At 41.1% G+C, this 22,273-nt stretch overlaps 1 protein-coding gene across 1 annotated transcript in view; it reads left to right on the top strand.

Annotated features, from left to right (window-relative positions):
• The first annotated feature begins 535 nt into the window (after positions 1-535).
• The window catches only part of kdm4b (lysine (K)-specific demethylase 4B), a 129,717-nt gene continuing 107,979 nt past the window's right edge, over positions 536-22,273 (top strand). The window contains exons 1-4 of the mRNA XM_088907842.1: positions 536-604; positions 16,596-16,746; positions 17,805-17,980; positions 20,432-20,546. Coding sequence (XP_088763968.1) covers positions 16,606-16,746; positions 17,805-17,980; positions 20,432-20,546 — 432 coding nt within the window. The 5' untranslated portion in view covers positions 536-604; positions 16,596-16,605. The remainder of the gene's footprint in view (positions 605-16,595; positions 16,747-17,804; positions 17,981-20,431; positions 20,547-22,273) is intronic.

Raw genomic sequence — 22,273 nt, 5'->3', positions numbered from 1 at the left:
GCAGGAAACCACACCAACAGGAATAAGAGATCCGCCGGTCGCCCCCCAGTGGGTGTCAGGGGGTTATTGGAGTACAAAGCAAAACAATCCTCGCAAACCACTGTCATTATGCAAAAAACAAAGTGACATTCCTCCGTCGTTTAAGTTTTCCACTGCAACGGCTCAGTGCCCACAACTTTATTATAAAATAAAATGCACGCCATTTCGGCCGTGGCAGAATACCCCCCAATAAGTACAACACAACGCTCCACCCCTTTGAGCCAACATGGCCTTTACCGAAGAGGCGTTCAGACCCCTGCCTTGGGAAAGAAAATAAGAGGGCATATTTAACTGCACGGAAGGGCCCGGGGGATCGCCCAATCAGAGTCGGTCTTCGTCTGACGGTTTGTTAGGTCGGCGACGCCCATTGGCTGTCCTCCTTGTCCGTGAGAGGACGGGCCAATGGGCCGCCGGCCGTGGAGGTCGAGGTGGGCGGGCGGAGGAGTGGGGCGGTGTCCAATCAGGAGGGGGCGTGAGGCGCAGCGTCCCCGAGCTCGAGCCGCTGGAGCCCCAGCGCGAGCGCGACGGGAGCGGCGGGACCCTCACAGGCCGGCGAGCCACGCAGGTACGGCAGGGGCACGGCGCCGCAAGCCCCCTCAAGCCCCCTCTCCTCCGGTCCGCCGGCGTCACGGTGTCGGTGACTTATTTTTCTTACCGGAGGGACGAGGTGTGTGCGTGGGGGCAGCGAGACGAAAACTTGTTCCGTTTGGAGATGGGGAGACAATTGCCTTTTTCCTGGGGAGGAATGGACTGTAGTTCCGCACCGTGCAGGTCCGGAGCACTGCGATAAACTGACAGCAGCAAAGCACACTTTATAGGGGGGAAAAGGCAGGAGAGGTATAAAGAGCATTGTTTCACTTCTAGGGTGAATGTTAATGCTGTGTTTGCTACAGCGCAGAGAGCACGGTTTGCTTGGTAAACTGCAATTTGTTTTAATAAACAAATAAACAACAGTGTTGTCTGTCTTACCACGAAATGGGCTTGTGTGAGTGCACTGTTGAGCGAATTTAAATGAGCCCTGTATCAATGCTAGAACGTTTAATGCATCTTATTATAGAGAACGATAATAGGTATTTAAACATGTACCCTCAATCAGACGTTTTTAGTAATGTAGTTCCATAAATCGAGTATCGGACGTTATTAACTTTTTAGTGTTTAAGATATTTGTAATAACCTTTGGGTGCACGGTTGCGATATGAAATTAAGCTTTGGTTCACAATGGGTCAATTATATTATTGTTTTTAAACAGGGTTGTTATGGTTTTTATTTAATGTTTTCTGGGGGGCGGCACTGTTCGTGTTTTACGTGAATGTTTTTCCCTGCATCCCTTGTGTTGTTGAACACTTGAGCTAGAAGCGCTCTTCTCTGAAACTTGAACCATCCAGGGGTGATGTTTGCGTTCGGCTGGCGGACCCGGATGTCCGAGCGCCACTCTCGCCCTGCCGTGTAGGCATTGTTCGGCTCTGTGCAGCCAAGTGTCTCGGTCGAAACTGTATTGTTCTTGAAACTTTTGTGAGCTGGGGCTATAAGTTTGAGCTTTGCAGTAGCTTGTGTCAACCATCTGAAGTTAGCAGCCGTTGTTGTATCGTTGCTTGCTCAACCCATATAAAGGATGGTGTCCATCTAGTTCAATTGATTTTCGTATGTCACGAGTGAAGTGTGCGTGTAGTCAATGGATTGTATTGTCTACGAAATAACGTTTTATCAAGGCAAGCATTTGGAATGGCTTTGGAACTCCCCCCCACGGGTTATTGATTAGTTTGTTAATTAAGACAAACCCTTTAATTTGGTCTGTCTAAACGCTGTGCCTACTGCGGTCTTTGCTTTGGTTTGGAATTAAAGATCATCTTTGTTTCCAGGTCTAATGGTGTGTATGTATCAGAATTGCATTCTGGGATGTGTGAAATGCTGACAATTGAACATTTAAATTAGCTACTGGAAAGCCTGTAGCAAAACAGTTTGAAAGTGTTGTGAAAAAGTCTAAGCTTTTTTTACAAGACATGTGGCATAGAAGACTTACTTTATGCTGCTTCTTTTGGTCATTCTTTGCAAGTCTGCAAGTACTGGGAAACTATTTTGATTGAAAATGTGGAGTTTTAAATGGTTATTGAAATTGCACATCCTACTCAAGCTGTTGTATAAAGTGAAATCATTTTTGTTGCAAGGTAAACTTGACGTTTTGTGGAGTAGCAGTGTTTTCCGCCTTGTAGCTTGGCCTTGGGAGAGCTCAGAAGCCAAGCTGGCCCTGGTCAGAACCGGGCGGGGTTGCTGCTGTGAGAGGCGGTTGTGTGCCTGTGGGTGGTGCCCTTTTCTAACTGCGTTATTCAGGACAGGGTCGCGAGGGAGCTGGAGCCAGTTCGGGCAAGTAACAGGCGCAAGGCAGCCTCTTCGATTTCACTTTGTTTCGTTTTAACTGGAAAATGTGCTTTAACGCCTGTGATGGATTGGCGTCGCGTCCGGGGGGTACCCTGCCTTGTGCTTGTTGCTTGCTGCGATTCTGTGACCCGGAGTTGGACGAAGTGGTTAGAAACAGGTTGGAAGGATGTCTTTTAAAGTCACCGCTTATCCATGTCTGTAAGCAGATTTCGTAGCATGTTTACCTGGACCCCGAGTATCTGTTAAGCCTTATCGGTGGTGTTTTGGTATCTGCTGGGTGGCTCAGCCAGGGAAGGTGCAGGTGGAGCCCCGTCATCTCCCCTTATCTGGTCCAGCATGCAGGTGACACTTGCCCTCCTGCGGAGGCACTGTGGAGCCTGCTGTGTGTGAGATCGTGAAGGGCTCAGGGCCTGACATGGCAAAGGCTGTTCTGCACAGTCCTCGTTCCCTTTGTACCTTTGTATGGAAGGAAGTCATTGTAAATCTTGTGAGTATTTAGATCTCCTGCAGCCTTCCATTAGTTATCACCCCTTTTGCGGTGTTACTTCTTAGGGAGTTTTTTCCTGCCCTCTACCCCTGATGGTTACACTGTTTCTCTGTTACATTACACTACTTGACAGCAACTTATTTCCTTTTGACTTATTGTCTTGTTTAACCCTGTCTGTGAACTAGTTGTGAGTGGAGCTGTACAAATATACTGAACTGAGCTGTGCATTGATCCCGGAGTTGCACAGAAATGCATTCATAAGGTTCTTGAGATCCATGGCCTCTTAAGCCTTTCATTCCAAAGGAGCTCTTATTAGCTAATTGAACTAATTGTTCACTTAACCTCACTGGCCTTGCTTAGATATGGTTTTAAAGAGACCCTCATCCCGTTGGACTGATATCAAACTGCATTTGGAAAAGTGCTGCCAGTCTAGGAGGGACCCCAGGGGAGAACAGAACTGCCCTCCTGAGTGGAGACCACTTGGGTTAGCTCATCCCGGCCCAGAGCTGGGGTGGGCGCTAGTCTGTCCAGCTTTGCTTTAGGAGCTCCTGGTCTCAAATTCATAATAGAAATTAATCTACCCAAAAATACACCTGTTATATTGTGCATATAATTTATATTGATCTCATCATAAAAACAAGTAGCTGGAGTATAATGCCAAAACAACAGTTCTGACCAGTGACCCTGTACGTTTAGGAGGTTATATGTGAATGAAGGTGTGTACGTGGGTTCTTATTAACTGATTGGAAAAGTGCACTCCTGCTATCTGTGCCTCTCGGGAGGATGCTGCTCTATTAACCCAGGAGTGAGAGCAAATCCCCAAGCCATTTCCCTTTCCCTACTTTCGAAAGTGGCAGAAGTGGAAAGTGATTGTGCAAGTGATCTTTGTCCTGTCGACATGTTATGCCCACGCCTTTGGGGGAAATGGACCCTGCCACTGCTCCTGCATTAACGCTTTCAGGCTGAATTGTATAGGAATTTTGGAACATCCACTAATTACCTAAACTGGCTGAAAAGAGAATCATGGCTTCTTAGCTACAATGAAGAAATGTGCCATAAATGTTTCATTGCGCTTTGTGCTAAGGATGGCAGTGATTTGTTAAAGATTGAGCTGCCCGTTCAGGGGGGAAGGAGGACTGTGAAGAAAGAAAATAAATAGCATTTTTCTGGGCTTTTGTCCTGCCTGATTTTAATTTTCTTGAAGTGCTGAAATATGGAGAAAGAGGTGAAGTTGCTGACATGCCTCAGTGTGTGGAAAACAGCATTCTGACCTGTTGGATAGTAGCCTATTCATGGTTTTACTAGATGTAGATCACCATGCAAATTAGCAGCAGTACAAGAGTACCTGACATAAAATCAGGCTGTTTAGTTATCAAACAATTCTATTTACCTGGTAGTGTGAATCATATAACCCCTGGGATGGGTGTACAGTGTTTCAAAATGTTTCCCATGCCTGTGAAAACACTTGTTCTGTCATTTAGTATCCAAGTAGCAATTCAAATGCAAGCTTCAGGTCAGATCTAAAATATTGGCACATATATAAACCTGTAGCCTGTATATAACTGAACATAAAAGATGTTACCCTAGGTGTCTTTCGTGTTTCTGAATCTCGGGAGCAGATACTTGGATACTCCGGACTTTGTCTAGTATTTAATATATGATGCTGTACTACAGTATGGAAACTGTATAGGAGCAAGAGCTGGTTTGGTTAAGGATGGCCTCAACCTGTTACCACGATCGCAGTTTCCTGCACTCATCAGTGAGCATAAAAATGACTTTTTGTCCTTTTTATAACAAATAGCTGTCTTTAATTTTAAGTAATTTGAGGTTGAAAAGCAATTCCAATCACAATTTTACAGTTTGTCCAGTAATTGACCTGGTGCTCAGCTCCTCCCACCAGTCTGTCTCGGGTCCGGTCAGACAGACGGGAGGGCTGTGAGTGCACGATGCAGTAGCTTGTGTTTCTTTCACCTCCCAACAAAATCTGGACATTTGAAACTGGCATTTTTTTGTTCTTCCAGTTGGGCACCTCTAGTTCTGAATTCCATTCTATTTTGCCAGTAAGATGAACAATTTGAACAAACGATTAAGGTTGACAGTTTCACGAAGCGTTCCACTTCTTGGTCAGTTTGCAGTTCAGGAGGGATGTGGCCGTTCCTGACAGCCGGAGGGGTCCCTGCTCAAGTCGGGGTGACCTAACTCCAGTGGGGCCGGGCCTGTTGTGTTCTGCTGTTTTGAGGACACCAATGTTATAGTCCGTGTCAATCGGTGACGTTTGGACCACGAGTATCCAGCTGCTGAGTGTGTGCAAATACCTTTAGTGGTTGAGCCATTCTAGAGACCAGTGTGTATCTTGCACAGGATTGTGTGGCTGTTCACTGTCTGTTAAAGCACCATTCACATCAGCCACTGTGACGGTCGTACCACTTGTCAGAGTGTGCTTGCACCTACAGCCGTGGCGAAAACAAAGCATCCTTTTGCTGGTTTAAATATGCACAATGCTGTAGGCTTGTTTCCAGCACTGTAGACCACACTAGAAGATTCTCAAACCTGGTTCCTGTAGCGCCTTGTGTTTTGATTTGTATTCACAGCTGAGTAGTTAACAATGATCACAATTACAATTGTTATTTTAAATATTTTCTTCACTACGTTAACATGATTTTTTGGAAGGTCTTTTGCAGTTGATTGCTGAAAACTTTCACTTTCTCAAAAATAGTTATAAACTGTACCACCTTTGAGGCCAGTTATGCAGTGAATTAGGCACCAGGCTTTGGGTCAGAGATCCCTGCTGTACAGCCCGGAATGCAAAAATGCACTTTTTCCCTTTTCATAGATCCATCCTTGTAAGTTACAGAGATATTTGCTGTAAAAGTCAAGTTCAAAAAGGTCTTGATTTTAGTCTTATTGACATACAAGGCAAATTGTGAAAGTTGTGCATTTTTGAGTAAGTTATTAACATTAAATTCAAGACAAATTGAAAGTACCGCTTTTGAATGTTGACCCCATTCCTTGATTAAAACCTCATTTTCATATTTAATATTATTAAACATAGTGTGCAATTCTCTAAAATGTTCTGGAGTGTATTGAAGGAAAGAGCAGAATATTCTGATTGCGAAATAGTTTTGTACAATGTGTGTAGTGAATTCTGCTGTAACCCATCTGTTTCCTGGAAGAAGACAACTTTGTTAATCTGTCTGACAAGAAACTTCCGATTCCAAGAGTGAAACCTTTCATCTGAATCACCTTAGTTGATTCAGTTTTTCCATCTGCTTAAGGTAGATGGAAGTATTAAATTGATTTGGAAAAATTTAAGGGTAAAGAATGCACCTTAACTGGATTCTTGTTTTTAATTTAATAAAGGAAAGGAATACAATAAATTGCAAGCTCATGTCAAAAGGGAAACTAGGTAGTCCACGAGTCAGGTTGAAATAAGTATTGCAATGGAGGCTAAGTAATAAAAGGTTTTGTCCAACCATTGCAATGGTTCGAGTAAAATATACTTTATGGGCAATAGTGAGCAAACTTGTAGATAGTGAAAGGACAATGGCTGATGTACTAAATGCATTTTTAACTCTGGTGTTCCTTAAAGAGGAATAAGTCAATAGCATGCCTTAGGCAGGGGAAGGACACAGTGTAATTAATATCCGTATCCATATACATAGGTAGACTTGCTGCAGGTGCTACCTGCACTCAAGATTAATACCTCTACAGGGCCTGACGTCCCACGAATTCCACTTAAAGAAATGAGACATGCTTCCAAAAGGTTAATGCTTAAAATCACAGTCTGAAGACAGGTGATTTTTTTGATTGGTTTGGTTATTATAATATCTGACATCACAATGTGGAACATATTTAAAACAAGGATGTGGAGTTAATGAATTTATTATGCTGTGCTAACAAGCTAGCTTATAGCTGTAAAAGTTAAGTATTAGCCTCCTTGTTGGTGTAATTAGCTTGACCATGGAAGTTGTCATGGAAGCTTGACCATGACACTTATTATATGTTAGCCATCTTCCTTTAGATGCTGGTATAGAATGTTTAAAACAGTCCTTTTACACACTTTAACTGCACTTACACACCTGCAGTATGTGTTCATTGTAGCAGTTATAGCATTAAAATGTATTGCAAATTGTGAATAATTTAAATAGGCAGTGATGTGATTTTGAGATGTGATATTTAAAACTGTTACAACGTTGTTGGTGAAGGTTCTGAATCTCAAATTGAAAGACGCTTGAAAAAAAATTTGATCTCGCTGGCTAATAACAGCTTTTAAGAGACTTGTGCATATTCAAAGCAGAAATTCAGAAATCCCAATACTGGAAAAATGTTTTAAGGGGAAAGTTCAGATCAATCCACTGTTACTCTGAGCCGTTGGGCAGGTTTGGATTAGGAAGCCGGAGTCTCTTGGCTCCTGGTGGAACAGCGACTCTTCCAGTTGATGCCAAACCATGTGCACATCACTGTAGAGTTGTGTTTTGTTGAAAGCCAAATGATTTGATAGGAGCCTGTGTGCTCTTCATCATTGCTAAAGAAGGTGTGAATATAGAGCTGAGCCATAATGATACAATCTGCGGTTCCAAATTGGGTCATGTATAAAACTGGCTATTTATGAATCTGAATGGGAAAAGAAAGATCAAAGGAGTCGGGAAGCTCCTTGAGAGAAAATCTGTTAGTCTTGACCATATACTGTGAGCCTTACAGGAGTCTGTACAAAGGCTGTCTGCATTGTGTCAACAGACATGCTGGGCTTAGGCTGGACATCAGAGCTGCTTTCACAGCTCTCTCTGCATCGTGTTTCATTCTGCAATTTTTAGCTTGCTAATTACACTTTTTTTTTTCTTGTGGCACTATGAAAGTATTGGAAAAAGAGTGAGAAAATATGATTGACCGGAACAATAAATGGCATACATAAAACTGGATTGTGACATTTCTTTATATGCTCTAACTAAATCGGAAAATAAAACAATCAACTAATCGAAACAAATTTGAAAAATGTTTAAGGTGGCCTTCATTTTAAAATAGTATGACCTCAGTTCAGTTTTCTGAATTAATGCCTTTACAGTGTACTCACAGAAGGTAGGAGTGTTATTTTCTGTGGTAATTCTAAGTTGATGGATACTATTCATGGCCATAACACAGTCAGGTCTTCAAATTGCATGTGGAATAGGCAGCTCTAGAAAGCAGCGTCCTGGCTTGGAAAGACTGAACGGTCATTTTAGGGTTGTTTTGAAATTTAAAGCAGTTCACATGAGATTCAAAGGTGGTGGCACCCATGTTCTTTACAGGAGCTGAGCATTTTACATTTTTATTTAACATTTTATGCTAATTAGCATTACATTTGGTTTTCTTCTATGTAATTCTTTGCTGTGGAATTATTGTGAAATTCTCTTCAGAGACTCCAAGACCTTCTGGTGAAGGTCACCACAAAGGTGAAAATGGCAAAGACATCCCATTTTCCTGTACATCTGTGCCAATTTGTTTAACAAATATAATGGCTTACATGTCCCAGTGTTGGTCTGCCTTATTTTTATGAGGCACGAAAAGACCATTATTGAATAGCAGCCCAGAGACCAGCTGCTGATATTGTTTTTGTGTTGCCTGAGTGCAGAAGGTTTGACTGTTCGCACAGATAGGGCGAAAGCTGAAGAAGATGTGGCTGTAGTGCTGTTATGGCACAATGAGCTGCTTGTCTGTCCTCCTAAGCATTTTGTTTGCTAACAGATGCTTTCTTGCAACAGTGTTCTCATACGGACACCATCCAGAAAACAAGCTTTTGAGTTTTGAAAGAAATGTAGTCATCGGTTTGGCAAATCCCTGTTCTACAATACTGAGAAGACAATACAACTTAGCACTGATGTGAAAAACGTCTGCTATCTACATACTAAAACCTAGATCCCACATAAGAAGAGCCGGCATCCAAGGATTTTTCTGAAGCTGTTAATTTCTAAGCTAGTTACTTGACCAAAAATGGAATCACCCGAGTAAATGAGGGACATCGAGTATGTTGAAAACAAGGTAAATGCATAAGAATGGCCCCCTTTTGTTTGCAACCTCTTCGCCTTTTTACCCCTTTTCGTAGTTCATTGATGCAAGGATCTCATCCAGCCTTATTCTAAAATAAATCAAGGTAATGGTCCTTCAACACCCTACATTGTGCCACGTGTTAATTTAGCAGATATCCCAGCATGCTTAGGGTTATGTGTAAAAGTGCTGGACAGGCCGTGTTGCCATAATGATTGATACAAGGCTACAAGAGGACAAGAGACTGTTGGGGCATGTTTGGCTGGAACTTCAATAGCCATGGCTGCTCAGCTTGCTGATGTTTCATTAGTAGTGGTGCCTAAGGGAATGTCAGTGTGGAACTCCAAGGGAAAGATTAACTCAGCAGAGAGCCACAGTAAGAGGGAAGTGTATACTCCAGGATCGTGATATCCATACAAATTGCTTTTTACACCTGGCAATGCACGTTTGTGAGCACAGGCAATGGGCTACCAAACAGTGGAGAGAGATGACATGGTCAGACAAGTCATGTTGCACCACACAATGTAATCTACAAATTGAGGAGTGCATGTGTGGAGCTGACCAGAATGGCTCTCAGCTCTGAGTGCTTGGCTCCAACAGTGAAGGGTTCTGGTGGTTCTGTAATGTTATGGGATGCATTTTACCGGTATGGTTTGCAAAACTGATATACTTAGAAGTCAAGGACAATGCTAATCAAAATTTAATGGTACTGAATAATCATCTATACCCCATGTTGCAGCATTTCTTTCCTGCCGTGAGGGGTGTCTTCCAGGCTGACAGTCCCACCCACACAAAAAGTGGACCTGTGGTTGTTTGGTGGTTTGATGAGTGTGAACAAAGGGCACGTTGCAGATGTTATCTGTATGTCATGGCCTTAACCCTTTGAATCGTGCGTTCCATGGAAATACATTTCCCTGCAGTTGGTAGGACACTAGTCCATTGCAGGCTTGCATGCCCAGCAGCACTGATACCTGCTTACTCAGGTGGGTGGACTTGAGCAACCAGAGTGAAGTTCTTTGTTCAGCGATTGGACAGCAGTGACAATATTGGGCTCATAAACTGCCCTCAGATAGATTTTTAAACAGGAAAAATGTTGGTTCAAAACTAGCCTGAACGCCACCTGCAGGTTCTAACCTGTGGGTGAATATCTCACTGCCCAAAAATAACTTTCCTGCCTGCAATACTCTGGCACTGTCCTTGCTGAGTTTGCAGAAGAGACTGAAGAAAAACGGATGTGCTTTCTTTTGATAAAAGGTGTTTGTTCCCACTTCACTATAGACACAAATGGTGTACAGAGACCATGTGTTAATCATGTTGTGGTTGGTTTAAATATTTCAGCATTCAGTATTTAATTTTTATAGCCTGTTTGCTAATGTCAGGATTGGGCATGTATGGTTTCAGTGCTTTTGCCTCTGATGTGCATAGCAGTTTTTCCTCAAGGTATTTCTGGGTCATACCTGTTAAAAGTACACAGAATTTGTTAGGTTCACATACCTCTTATGTAACGTAATTCCTGTGTACCTCTGAAATGTGTAGATGTTGATCATGCCTTCTTGGAACTTTGGATAGGTTTGCACTTCTAGTGATGTGGAATTTGCTGGAGGCAGCTTGCAGAGACGTGCAATTGCTTAACTCATTGCCTGCTGGTTCATACTACACGAGTGATGACAGGAAGAAGCCATTTCATGAAGGATCTCTGGCAGCCAGTGTTACTCCAGACACCTGAAAGTGTGCAAAAAAGTTTAGTTCAGTATTTAACAGCTGGGGTTTCATTTTCATGTGTAATCTTTACCTCTTTGTGATGTTCTGTACACTTTAAGGCAGCTTTTATTGGCAGGCTCAACGGTGAACAGTGGGAAGCTCTAACACACATCATTGCAAACCTGTCCTGAAAGGTTCGGAGCATTTGCGTGTGTGGAGTGTGGGTGAAGGATCAGACCTCCTCCCTGGTTTTCGGTGGTGAAGTTAGTGAGAAAGGCAGGGCTGGATTGCGGCAGATATTGTGTGCTAATCTTTGATTTTGTCATGGTTTTCACATATTTGCAACTGGACTTTGATGTAATAAGAGTCATTGTGTTTTAAAATGCTGTGTATGTTTCATATTGTTAAAGAACAGTGCTGAATTTCTGTCTTAATGTAACAGTAGCAAAAGCACAGATCTGGCATCCTTACCCCTTTGACTCATTTTTGTTCCCTTCAGTTTTTGTACAGAAATGTGTTTGTAATTAGTGTGGTACTAGATGTCACTTTTTCTCTGCTCTTCTTTAAAGTGAAACCAGTCTTCCCTCCTCGGAGGCCTGTTTCCTGTATTTAAATGTCCAAAGGAAAATGAACAGTGCTTTGTTTACAAATATTGGAAAATGTCCTCACAAAAAAATCTTATTTCCCCCGTTCCCAGACTTCCCAATTTGTTGAATTGCGGATGTGTACATTTTTTAAGTTAATATTTTTAATACAAACTTGAATTCTCAAAATGTCAGTAAAGCTGGCGGTAAAAACATCAAAGAAAAATCTAAAATAAAACTTGTAAAACTGTATGAAAAAATTATACAATCTTTGGCAGACCTCTTGATTTCTTGTCCCTGCGGTGAGATTTTCTTCCAGTTCTGAGCAATGGGCACAATGAACTGGCCTGGTTTTAGCGATGTAAGAAACTTTAAAGCTAATGCAAACAGGTTTCCTGTTCTTAAAAGTGACTATAGAGAAAATGAAACCCTCTTTTGCAGACAAAAAAACAGTAGTGTTTTGAGTGTTTGAATAGGAATGAATTTGTTAGTGTGGCCCTGGTCCGCCAGTGCATAACCCTCCGGTGTGCAACATTATCATCACTCTTGGAAATGTGTTTCATGACGCATTCTTAATCACCAGTGTAGAATTATGTTGAGGGGGAGAGTTTCCTCATGTATTACACGGTTCCAGAAACTTGATCTGTTGGCTAGATTACTTGCAGTTTAGAAGACCTTTCTAAGGAAAAAGGAAGTTTTTGTAGTTTTTCTCTTCGTCCATCTTCAGGCCACCAGTGCTATGATGTTTTTCCGAATTGCCATGTGTGTACACACATCACTGCTTCGACCCAGTATTTTTTATTGTATTGTATTAAATATACCTATTGTGATATGATTTTCCATATAATGTTCAGTACATTTTAAAGTAAGAGGTGCTTTATGTGAAAAACTGCATTAAATCTAGTGGCCACTTGGGCAGCATCTGAAACCTTTCTTTCCAGTAGTATGGAGCCTTCAATGACTTGTTCGCCTAGTTTTTGCCTGGTAGATGTTCCCTGGTAGTGGTTGAGTGATGCACACACCTGATCAGGCTTGCTTAAATACAAATGTGAATCACTATGCAGTTGAATACTGCAAAGATGAACACTTCCTAAAGTTTATTGTTGTTGACCATGTGAAAAAGATCTGGTGTTTTGAAGGCCTCATATCTTTAGCTGTGTATTTTTGTCTAGTCCATTCAAGTGCAGGTCTTTCATTCTTCTACCTGTTTCCCAGATGTGAAAAACATGACTGTAGTGAAGTCTCATCTTCAACAGCATAAAATCTATTTTTCCTTGTGTGCTATACAGAAATCCAATCTAAAACAGATACATTTATTGGATGCTATCTCTGTTATTGTTTTAATTTAAAAATAAGGTAAAACTAATATCCCCATCCCATCACACTGCTTATGATCCTGTGGGTTTTAATTGTGTAATTTACTTTAGATGCAAACTCCTGTCATTCAAGATGCTGTTCATTACTGCAGTGGACTACTGTATAGGATGCTGACTCTGATAAAGGCTACTCTTTCATAAAGTCTGTTTTGGACTCATTTGAGAATCACTTGGTGATGTGAAGAGATGTGAGGAGGCAATGCCAACCACTGTGCCATTTTGCTTTTTAAAAAAATATTTCTGTATATAATTTATTTGCACTTTTGGTTAGTTAGAACCAAAAATTGTTTTTAAGTTCAGGAAATATAATAGTGTTATGAAGCTGCTTATCACTTAATTATTCTTTGGATAAGTTTAAGACAGTTGCATCTTGGCTCAGTGCAGTGTGTTAGGAGTAGCTTACCAAATACAAGGTTTTGATCCATAAGAAATCCTGGAATTCTTTGGCTACATATTTATAGGTTTAATGTTTGGAAGAAACAAGTGTACTGTAGAGGGCTAGGGGTGAGGGTGGTGTCTGTTATTCTTCACTCCTAATCTCTGCTTTCTTCTGGAAAACTGCATCTCCAGTTGAGTTTCACTGCCCAATAAGAAGATAAGGTTATAAATGAGAGAAGCTGAATCTAACACAACTAAATCTAGGTATTGTATCAAGGTGTTTCTTGAAGGATATTAGTTTTGACAGCCTGGCTTGGTTGCTTTTTCCTCCCACAACCTTTGTTAAGTGAGCAAAAGGCCTCCTGGTCTCAGTTATTGTAAATACAATCTAAGCCCACCCAATTTTAACTAACAGTGCATGCTTTTCACATTGGCTTCCAGCTATGAGGTCTCTCATTGCATACAGAAGACTGAGGTGTAGGCAGATGCATCTGAGCCCTTCATTTTGTAGGGTGACGCAGGCAAGACCCGGAATCGGAAATGCAGAATTCAGCACGAAACGTAGAAGAGGCAGGTCCCTCATCGACAGCACCCAGGAGACTGCAGGGCTTGTGTCACTATAAGACAGGAGAATCCAGATTAATTCCACCCAGCAATCGGTGATGCATGGCTCTCTGTGTGATTAGCTAGCTATTCACTTCTGACTCCTTTAAAATGATTAAAAGATCTCTGTAGATCTTTAAAGTGCATTGTTTTGAGACTATTGGAGATTTATATTTAACTTTATGTTTTGTGACTTGGACCAAACATAGCCATTTTTTTAAATGAAAAGTTTTGTGATTTTTGAGGGAGTGAAATACGCTTGTGTAGTTATCTTGATGCAGATGTTCAAATTCATGCATCAGCAATCCAGCAGAAAACAAGCAGTTTCAGGAGCAGCAATGTTTTTTCTTGGTTGAGGTACGTTGCCTCCCTCAGATGAATCTTAATTTATTACAACTTAATTATAATTTATAACTGAGGTTTCCCTGGCAGCTGTGTGCAGCTATCAGTCTGAGCCAGAGAGGGAGCTGGTGTTGAACCGACAAACTAATTACTAATATGGAGATGTGATCACTTTCATTGCTTAACTGCCGCACTATAAAAAGCAAATAGAATTTTTTTAAAAAACAAAACGTTCATTTCTTCCTTCACAATGTGCTTGCTTCTATTTAATTTACTAGGCTAGGTCATTTTCTCTTGTTTTCTGGTGTTATGTTAATAGTGCCCTTTCCATGCAAACTGAATTTATTCCTTCATTAGTCTTGCATGTGAACGAAAGTTCCTGACACGCTTGGATAACTGAAGTAGTCCTTGTGAAATCAAGTTATTCTTGTCAACACATACCACCCTTTCAGAAGACTTCCTGAAACTTTTGCATAACCCTGTTCCAGTCTGAAGACTTAGGCCCCATCTACTCTAGATTAAAACGGCATTGGTTGTTGAAACGTGACTAAAAATGGTAAATATTGACAGTGTTTATATTTAATTCAGTTCTTGAGAACCTCACTCAGGACCTCTTCCAGGTAATGCGAGGCAAGTTAAAAAGTCAAGCTCACTCCTGGTTGGAGCCGTTTGAAGCCAGAATTCCCATAGAAGCAAGTTTGCATGTTGGAATGGGGCAAAGTTGAGCACAGCAAGATATATTCTGTGCCTGGATGCACTAGGCTTGCTGATAGGTATGTTTTCAATCATGAAAGCCTACTCACTTCACAGATCTAAGCCTCCTCTGGTCTGCTGTGTGATCTTTTTATAACCTGAGACCCAGTCTACCAGTTCCCTTGAGTGTTGGAAATCTTAGATGGATATAATCAGGTTCATTAAGGTCTGTGCTTTGTACATTGGGGGAATGTCCTGTGGGGGTAAAAGGTGCAAGTTTTAATCAAATTAGTGTTTCTCTTTACTATCGCATTAGGAATATTCATTACTTGTGTTGCTCAATGGAGGAGACGCAAACTGTACGTTAGCTGTTTTAGCAAGTTTTCTTAGCTGAATATAAATGTTAATTGATTGGATGTACAAAATTGTTTTGCATTTAAGTGGGTGATTCTTATACCTTTATCTCAGTTGTTTGGTAATTATCCTTCTCTTAGCTTTTTAAGTCTGGTGTTTGTGCAATATGGTCAATAACTTTGTGGGATTCAATTAAAACTTAGTGACACTTTGCATACACTTCTCTGTCTTGGCATATTGGATTGCGTTGATGATATGACTCAGGCCTCAGTCATGGCATTGAACCTCAACTCTTAGAGGTTGTGCCACACCGGAGCTCCTTGCTGTTAACAACCTGGGTTTCTAGTATCTGATGCTGTCCACTGGTGCTGGCTCGTGGTTCTCTTCTGCTCTGAGCTGACATCCACCAACAGGGTCACACCTACCTCACTCATCCTAGGCAGTGTTCCTCTGGATGTCTTTCTGCAGTGCTTCAGAGAAGTGTCTGCCGTTCTTTTTAGAACTAACACCCTTATCTCCTCTCTTTATCTCTAGTTTGCATTGATGTAGGGTTTGGAACTTCTAAGTGACACAAAGCGCAAGGGTCAGAATTGTTCCTGTATAGATTTTCAACAATGGCTGCATTTATCCTTGGACTTAAATTGGTTTCAGTTCTGTGGAGAGATACTTTGTCACCTGTGGATGGGTCTTGCTTATTTTTAACAGTGTCTGGCTTAGAAACTGGGCATTTTTCTTTAAACATTGCAAAAGACCAGACTACAGTCTCTTCTGCTTCCTGTTTGTTCTTAAACCACAACCTGCTCTGTGCTGTCATTGTCACAGAAGTGAAATGGGGCTCTTCGACACGTGTGCCTAAAAGAACTGCGATTTAAGATAAATCGGAGTCTTTTATACTGGAGTAACATGGCTAAAAAACGACATTTTCCTCTTTATTATGCAGTACATGCACATGGTGACAATGATTGGATGCATTTCTTCTGACACTCAAAATATTTTTAAAGATCTGATAAAAATTCTTAACTTCATGATGTTGTATGACATTGTAGAAATTTAAGCAAAGCCTATGAGAGGAATTCTATGAGAGAATTTAAGCAAAGATACTGTATGTGAGGAATTCACTCCTTCTTTCAGGATTAACCAACTTGAAAGCCTGTTCTAAGTAGGTAATTGGTGTGCATATTTTACCATAGCCACTAATACCTCCTGATAAATTAAATTACATCCTTCTAAAGTAAACACAATTTCATTTCTGCTTCTAAAGTATTCAATGACTACTTAATTGAATCCATTCTCTGGTTCTAAATTGCCAACATCAATACAACTTTGAAAAAACAATCCATAGGTATAATTCAAATCCACTAAAAAAACCTCTCTTGTTTGTTCATAATTGTTGTAGACCAGCCTCTAAAGGACCAGTCCTTTCCATGACCTGCTGTTACAACCGGACCCTCAGTTCTTAGCAGGCTCAGTATTGGAATTAAGGATTGTTTTAGACCTTGCTATTCTATTGCCTGAGCTTCAGGGAATTGTAGTGCTGACTTGTTTTTGATTACTCTTATTTCGCATAACCTGTTTTTATGGGGATGGGGAATCCTTTCAGTCCTGTTTCGTTTTGTGTGATTGCTGTTTGTTCTGTTTCAGGACTGCAGCCATGGCCTCCGAAAACCCAAATGCCCAGAACCCAGGCTGCAAGATCATGACGTTCCGGCCTACTATGGAAGAGTTCCGAGATTTCGGAAAGTACATTGCATATATTGAATCCCAGGGAGCCCACAGAGCTGGACTGGCAAAGGTAGCCAAAGGGTTTTGGTGTGCCTACTTGTAATATACATTTGCTACAGTAATTGTGAACTGTTAGGTGGAATATTAAGTACTAACAGTTTTTAAGAAGTAAACTTCCACCATTCAATGCACTGTTTAATTTGGGTAAAAAAGCACAGAACTGTTTACCAATTTTTAACATAAAACACTGTACTTCAATTACAGTAAGCCACCTGCTTGGTTATTCAACACATAAAAATGCATGTTTAAACTATGACGAATCTCTGGAGTTAATCATGTTCGTGGTTTTGATTGATCTTTTGAAGTAGAATTACTTTCTTCTGTCTCTTTGTGTAAGATTGTCATGTCGCCTGTCTGAACATTGAAGCTAAATATTATACATTTCGTATAAGAATAGGGCAATCTGTGTTCAACACTCCAAAAGCTTTTTTTCCCCCTGAAAAGGTGACAGTTGGATGAAATGCCCGATTCAGTTAGCTTTGTGACTATGAAATGAGGAAGATGGGTTGAGTAGTATAGGTTTTATGTTATAAAATGAAATTATTCCTGCCAATAAGAGCATAAGTTAATGGCAAGAACAGGCAAATCAGCCCAACAGTGCAAAAGTTCCAAAACGCAACAATTGTAACACCATCGAGCTTAGTTTTGAAGAATCACAGCTTCTCTGCCTCCAAAAGGCGTTTTGCTCATTTGTTGCAAAGTTGGTTTAAAAAGATATGTTCTAGCAATGGTGAAAAAACTGCCCTAAGTTACTACTAGCTTTCTGCTCACGTCATTTAAAATAGTGGCTATGGTAAACTTTTTCATCGCAGTTGTTTTATGGTTTTAAAGCCTTTCTAACAGAAGAGTTTAAGTTCCAGTTATCTGTGTTCATAGCCATTTGATTTAGGATAAATCTGAGTCTTTAGAGTCTTTTGTACTGGAGTAACATGGCTGAAAATGAGGGGATGTGATCTGAATTTTCAATAGAAACCACAAGATACTGAGATCCTGACATTCGAGGGGGGGAAAACCCAGGGAGATGGGTGTTCTGGCTTCATCTTGGTTCTTGGTGTCTTGGTTCTCAAGGTTATCCCTCCAGAGGAATGGAAGCCTCGGAAGTCGTACGACTCCATCGACGAGATGGTCATCCCTGCGCCCATCATGCAGGTCGTGACTGGCCAGTCCGGCCTCTTCACTCAGTATAACATCCAGAAGAAGTCCATGACGGTGGGCGAGTACCGCAAGCTGGCCAACAGCGAGAAGTACGTATGCCTGCTGCGTGTGCTGCGCTTCTGGTGCAGTGTAAGACCACTGCAGGGTGTGTGTCCAACAGCCTCAGGCACGGCAGATATCAATGCTGCTTAAGGCAACAGGCCCAAGCACTGCCAAGGCTAAAAATGCCTTGTTTAAAGGGGCATTTCATGTGTAAGTCAAGGTGGCAAAGGGTAAAATGTAGAATTACCGAATTCCCTCAGTAAATAAAGTAAATATAGAGGTGTAACAGCTTCTTGTTGTTTACATCCTGGCAGAATGTAGAACCAACTCATTCATTCTTGTTTGCTCTAAAATGTGTGTACTGATGCTCAAAGTACCACTTGCCTCTTGCCAGAAGCAACAGCGCAGAGTTCTGTGACCGTGTTGCTTCCTGCCAGTGAAGGTGACAAATGCCCACTATTTCCAAAACTGACAGAAAGACGTCTATTTTCCTGTTTATTATATAATCTGACATTTTGAGGTATATGACATCTGGCATGAACAAATGTTATTATACAATGTTAACGGTTTCACCTTGTTGATGTAAACCATTGATTGTAATGCTACACGCCTGCAGTGTGGACAAAAGCTTTTGGAGAGACTGAAGCACTGGAAGGGAGGGAGGGTATTAAAGCTCAGTAACGCCCTGTTTCCACTGCTCGAGAAACGGGACGCGTTTCCTTCTGCCCACCAGCATGCCTGCTTTGCCATGTGCTCAGCCTGACAGCGTGGGAACAAAATGTAAAAGCAAATGCACAAACTACAAGCTAACTCCCATGACCTGCAGTGATGAATGAAAACACCTCGCTTTCTTCCAAAGCATAGGCGTTTATCCTCAGTCCATATTTGTTTCTTGTTTGGCACATTGGGTCACGGATTTTAATGTGTAATATTTAACAGTGTCTGTGACTTAGTAATTATAAATCCTGTGCAGGCTGTGTGCACAATGCAGTGCCAGCTATATTTTCAAAGCCTTCTTCACCAGTTTATTAGCTCATTGACTATTCCAAGAGTATTTAGTAAAATATAAATTTGCATAACCAAAAAGAGTATAAAAAGTTCCGTCTCTACCGAAAGCCCAGTAAACATTTAAAAAGCTGCCAATTCACAAAAAAGAACCTTGCCATTAAAAGTGGAGATAACAGTACTGGGTGCACACATGATTTACTTTAGAAATTGTACAGACTTTGCAAGCTGAGTTCATTGGTTTTCTTGTAACTCCATTTTAATGGCTTGGGTTGTCTTATGAATTGTTTGTTCTTTCCACAGTGTCTTTATTATAGAAAATAACATTGTGAAATATTTTTCTTTAATGATCCCTTCCACCTTCTAGCTGCAATGTTATCCTAGCACGGTTCACCAGGCTCAAACCCCCTCTGGTCTTGCACATTCTAGTGTAAATCAGTCGGTGAAGTAGTTTCTCACTCTTCCACCTGATTTGCTGTGTAGAGGGGCTGTCCTTCACAACACCTTTGACTGTATCTGTAAGAGGCTGTAATGCGGCAGCACAGAACAAATGACAGGCAGGAATTGGTTGTTTCCAGCACCTCATACCGACATTTCTGCTGTGCACCAGAGTGACCATCTGGCTGGGTGGTGAGGCATCGAGACTCGCTGTCTGTGGCCTGTCGCATCCATGCTGATGCAACAGTAGAAATATTCTTTTGCTGTCATTGTGTTCCAGCTTTCTCATGTTTTTGTAACTTTTATTTGGCAGCAGTGGGAAGAAACACCTGAAAGACTGGTATGTCTGAGATTCAAGTACAGATCTGTGAAACGAGGTGGAACCTTGTATCGTTTCCTAGAAAGTGTTTTTCTTGAGAAAAACAGGTCTGAGCTGAGGGTTCATCTTAACCTCTCGTTTTAGGGAACAGGTTCATGAAACACGTTAAACACGAAAATGGGTTCATATAGAAATTCAAAATATATTGCATTGCTTTTGATACACATTCTGATTGTCTACAGCGTCACTGTTGCTACACATTACAGAAAGAGAATCTACATTTTCTGACCAGCTTTTTACACATGCTGATGTTGATTTTTAAATCTGTGAGTAATTTTCTCCTTGAGATATTTCCTTCTCAAGCCTGTGGTACCAGTGGGAGAAGTGTACACCTCACAACCGCACCGCAGACCTGTAGTGTTCTGGCGGGGATCAGAGGCTGCTGTGTCACGTTACACAGACTAATACTAATCCTCTCATCGCTACTCTCTCCGCCATGCACTGCTGTGGTCACACTCGGCCAGTGGCACAACCTTCTCTTGAACCCACAACACCTGGATCATAGGACAGCCTGCACTCGACTGAACACTTTTATTGGTTGAGTCACTTGGGTGTCTTTCAATAATTCTCTTACCACGAGCCTGCTCCGTCACAATGTCACAGTGGCTCCACCTTACATAGCGTACCGTCGAATTAAATAACGTGGTTCTGTCCATCTTGCTCCTTTCTCTTGCAGGTACTGCACTCCTCGCCACCAGGATTTTGAGGATCTGGAGCGAAAGTACTGGAAGAACCTGACTTTTGTTTCTCCTATTTACGGAGCAGACATCAGTGGCTCACTTTACGACAAGGTAAGCGAGGCCCGAGGGATGGACATACACTGCAGAGCGAGGTGGTGGTAGATGCAAGTAGAAATGCTGGGAAGCAATAGATAAGCTCAGAGGTGGCCTTACTTTCCAGCTGCTTGTGTCTAAAGGTAGATTTAGCGATTATTTGCTCTGAGGATTTTTTCTGTTGACAGCTGTGGCAGCGTTCATGTTTTAAATGTAGTGTTGTTCAGTATTCCTGCATGATTCCACTGAGGACTAGTGGTGTGAAGAATGAGACTTGTCATTCATCAATTTGTTGCTTTTATAAAATGCAGCTTACATTTGTACTTAATACAGTTTATACAGTTGTCACTTATACTGGAGTAATTAGAATGAAGTACCTTGCTCAAGGGTATAGCTGCAGTGCACAATATTTCAACAGAATGGTCGAGTTATTAGACCACCACTGCCATGTTTCCATGTTTCGCAGGATCTGGTCACTGACAGCTGTCAATTTAAAAAGTAAACTTCTATAAAGAAAAATATTTTTTTAATATGCATGATTATATTAAAATTGCATGAAACTGTAGAATTTTTTTCATCCGAAGCTTAACTCACAAAGACACCTTATGCTATTAAATGTGCCCGCTGTTAAGATTGGTGCCCTGTTGTAACAGAGAGCCTTGATCTCCACCTAGTGGTCATAATGTGAATGCACAGTGGATGGTTTAGTGGCCACTGTTTGCTCCTCCTCTGCAAAAACAAAAATACATATGGGAACTCGGTTTACATAAATCCAGCTTTGTTAAAAGGTGTGCGGCCCAGGGTGTATATTCTATAAAATATTGTTTATACTGAGTGACCCCACCTTTCCCGGAATGTTACAGTACATTTTGTGATTGTTAAAATGGTATCTGCTTTAAATTTACACAATACAAAGTATCTGTTCTTGAAAAAACATATATTCAGTGTGTGATTGATACAGTAATAATGGATATGTACTGAATTTCATTTTAGCAAAATGTTTATAGATATTATAAAGGGACTACAGTTCTGACATCTCCACCCAGGACGTCCTGAAAGCTGTGGACACTAAGCTCTTCACTTAATTTTTTGCTGATTCAGCTTTATTACAAAGTAATGAAGAATCAATTAATAAGATAATCATCTTTTTTTTCAATCTGAAGTGATACTGTTTAGCTCTAATTTGTGTTAAATTCCTTTTCTAGAATTTCAGTTAGTTTTGTTAAACACTTTACAAAGCAAGTGAGAATTTAAGTTGAATAAAGGAATTTACAGAGGCCAGATTGTACAAGCTCAAAGTGGAACTTAACTGAAATACCAGGGAAAACTGGGGCTGACTCTTATGGAAAATGCCTTAGGATTTTCAATGATTAAATACTTCTAAAGGAATACACCTCCTGTTATAGCACAGTCTCTGTTGTCAGCATACTGAGGCATTGGTTTGAAAATTCCCGTCCGTAAGGAACAGCACCACCTGCTGGTCAGGGTTGTCAAATGCTGATCTGCTTGGAGAAGGAAACAAACTCGGTGTAAAGACAGTCATCACCCCTTGGCAGATTTTGTTTTCCAGCCAGAAACCTTCAATTGGATGCAGTGTATATGGGATTCTATTATGTGCATTAGTATATTAACAACTGCAGGAATTGCTGTTTTCTTTCACATTGTGATTCAAAATGCCATCACGTGTTAATGTGCTCACCCTCATTGCAAACCTTCCCCCAGGTCTATTATGATGAGGTTTGACT

The sequence above is a fragment of the Atractosteus spatula genome, chromosome 28 (genome assembly GCF_055471065.1).
Source record: "Atractosteus spatula isolate fAtrSpa1 chromosome 28, fAtrSpa1.hap1, whole genome shotgun sequence".
NCBI lineage: Eukaryota > Metazoa > Chordata > Actinopteri > Semionotiformes > Lepisosteidae > Atractosteus > Atractosteus spatula.
Note: the sequence above shows the minus strand (reverse complement) of the source record. Positions and strands in the feature narration are given on the sequence as shown.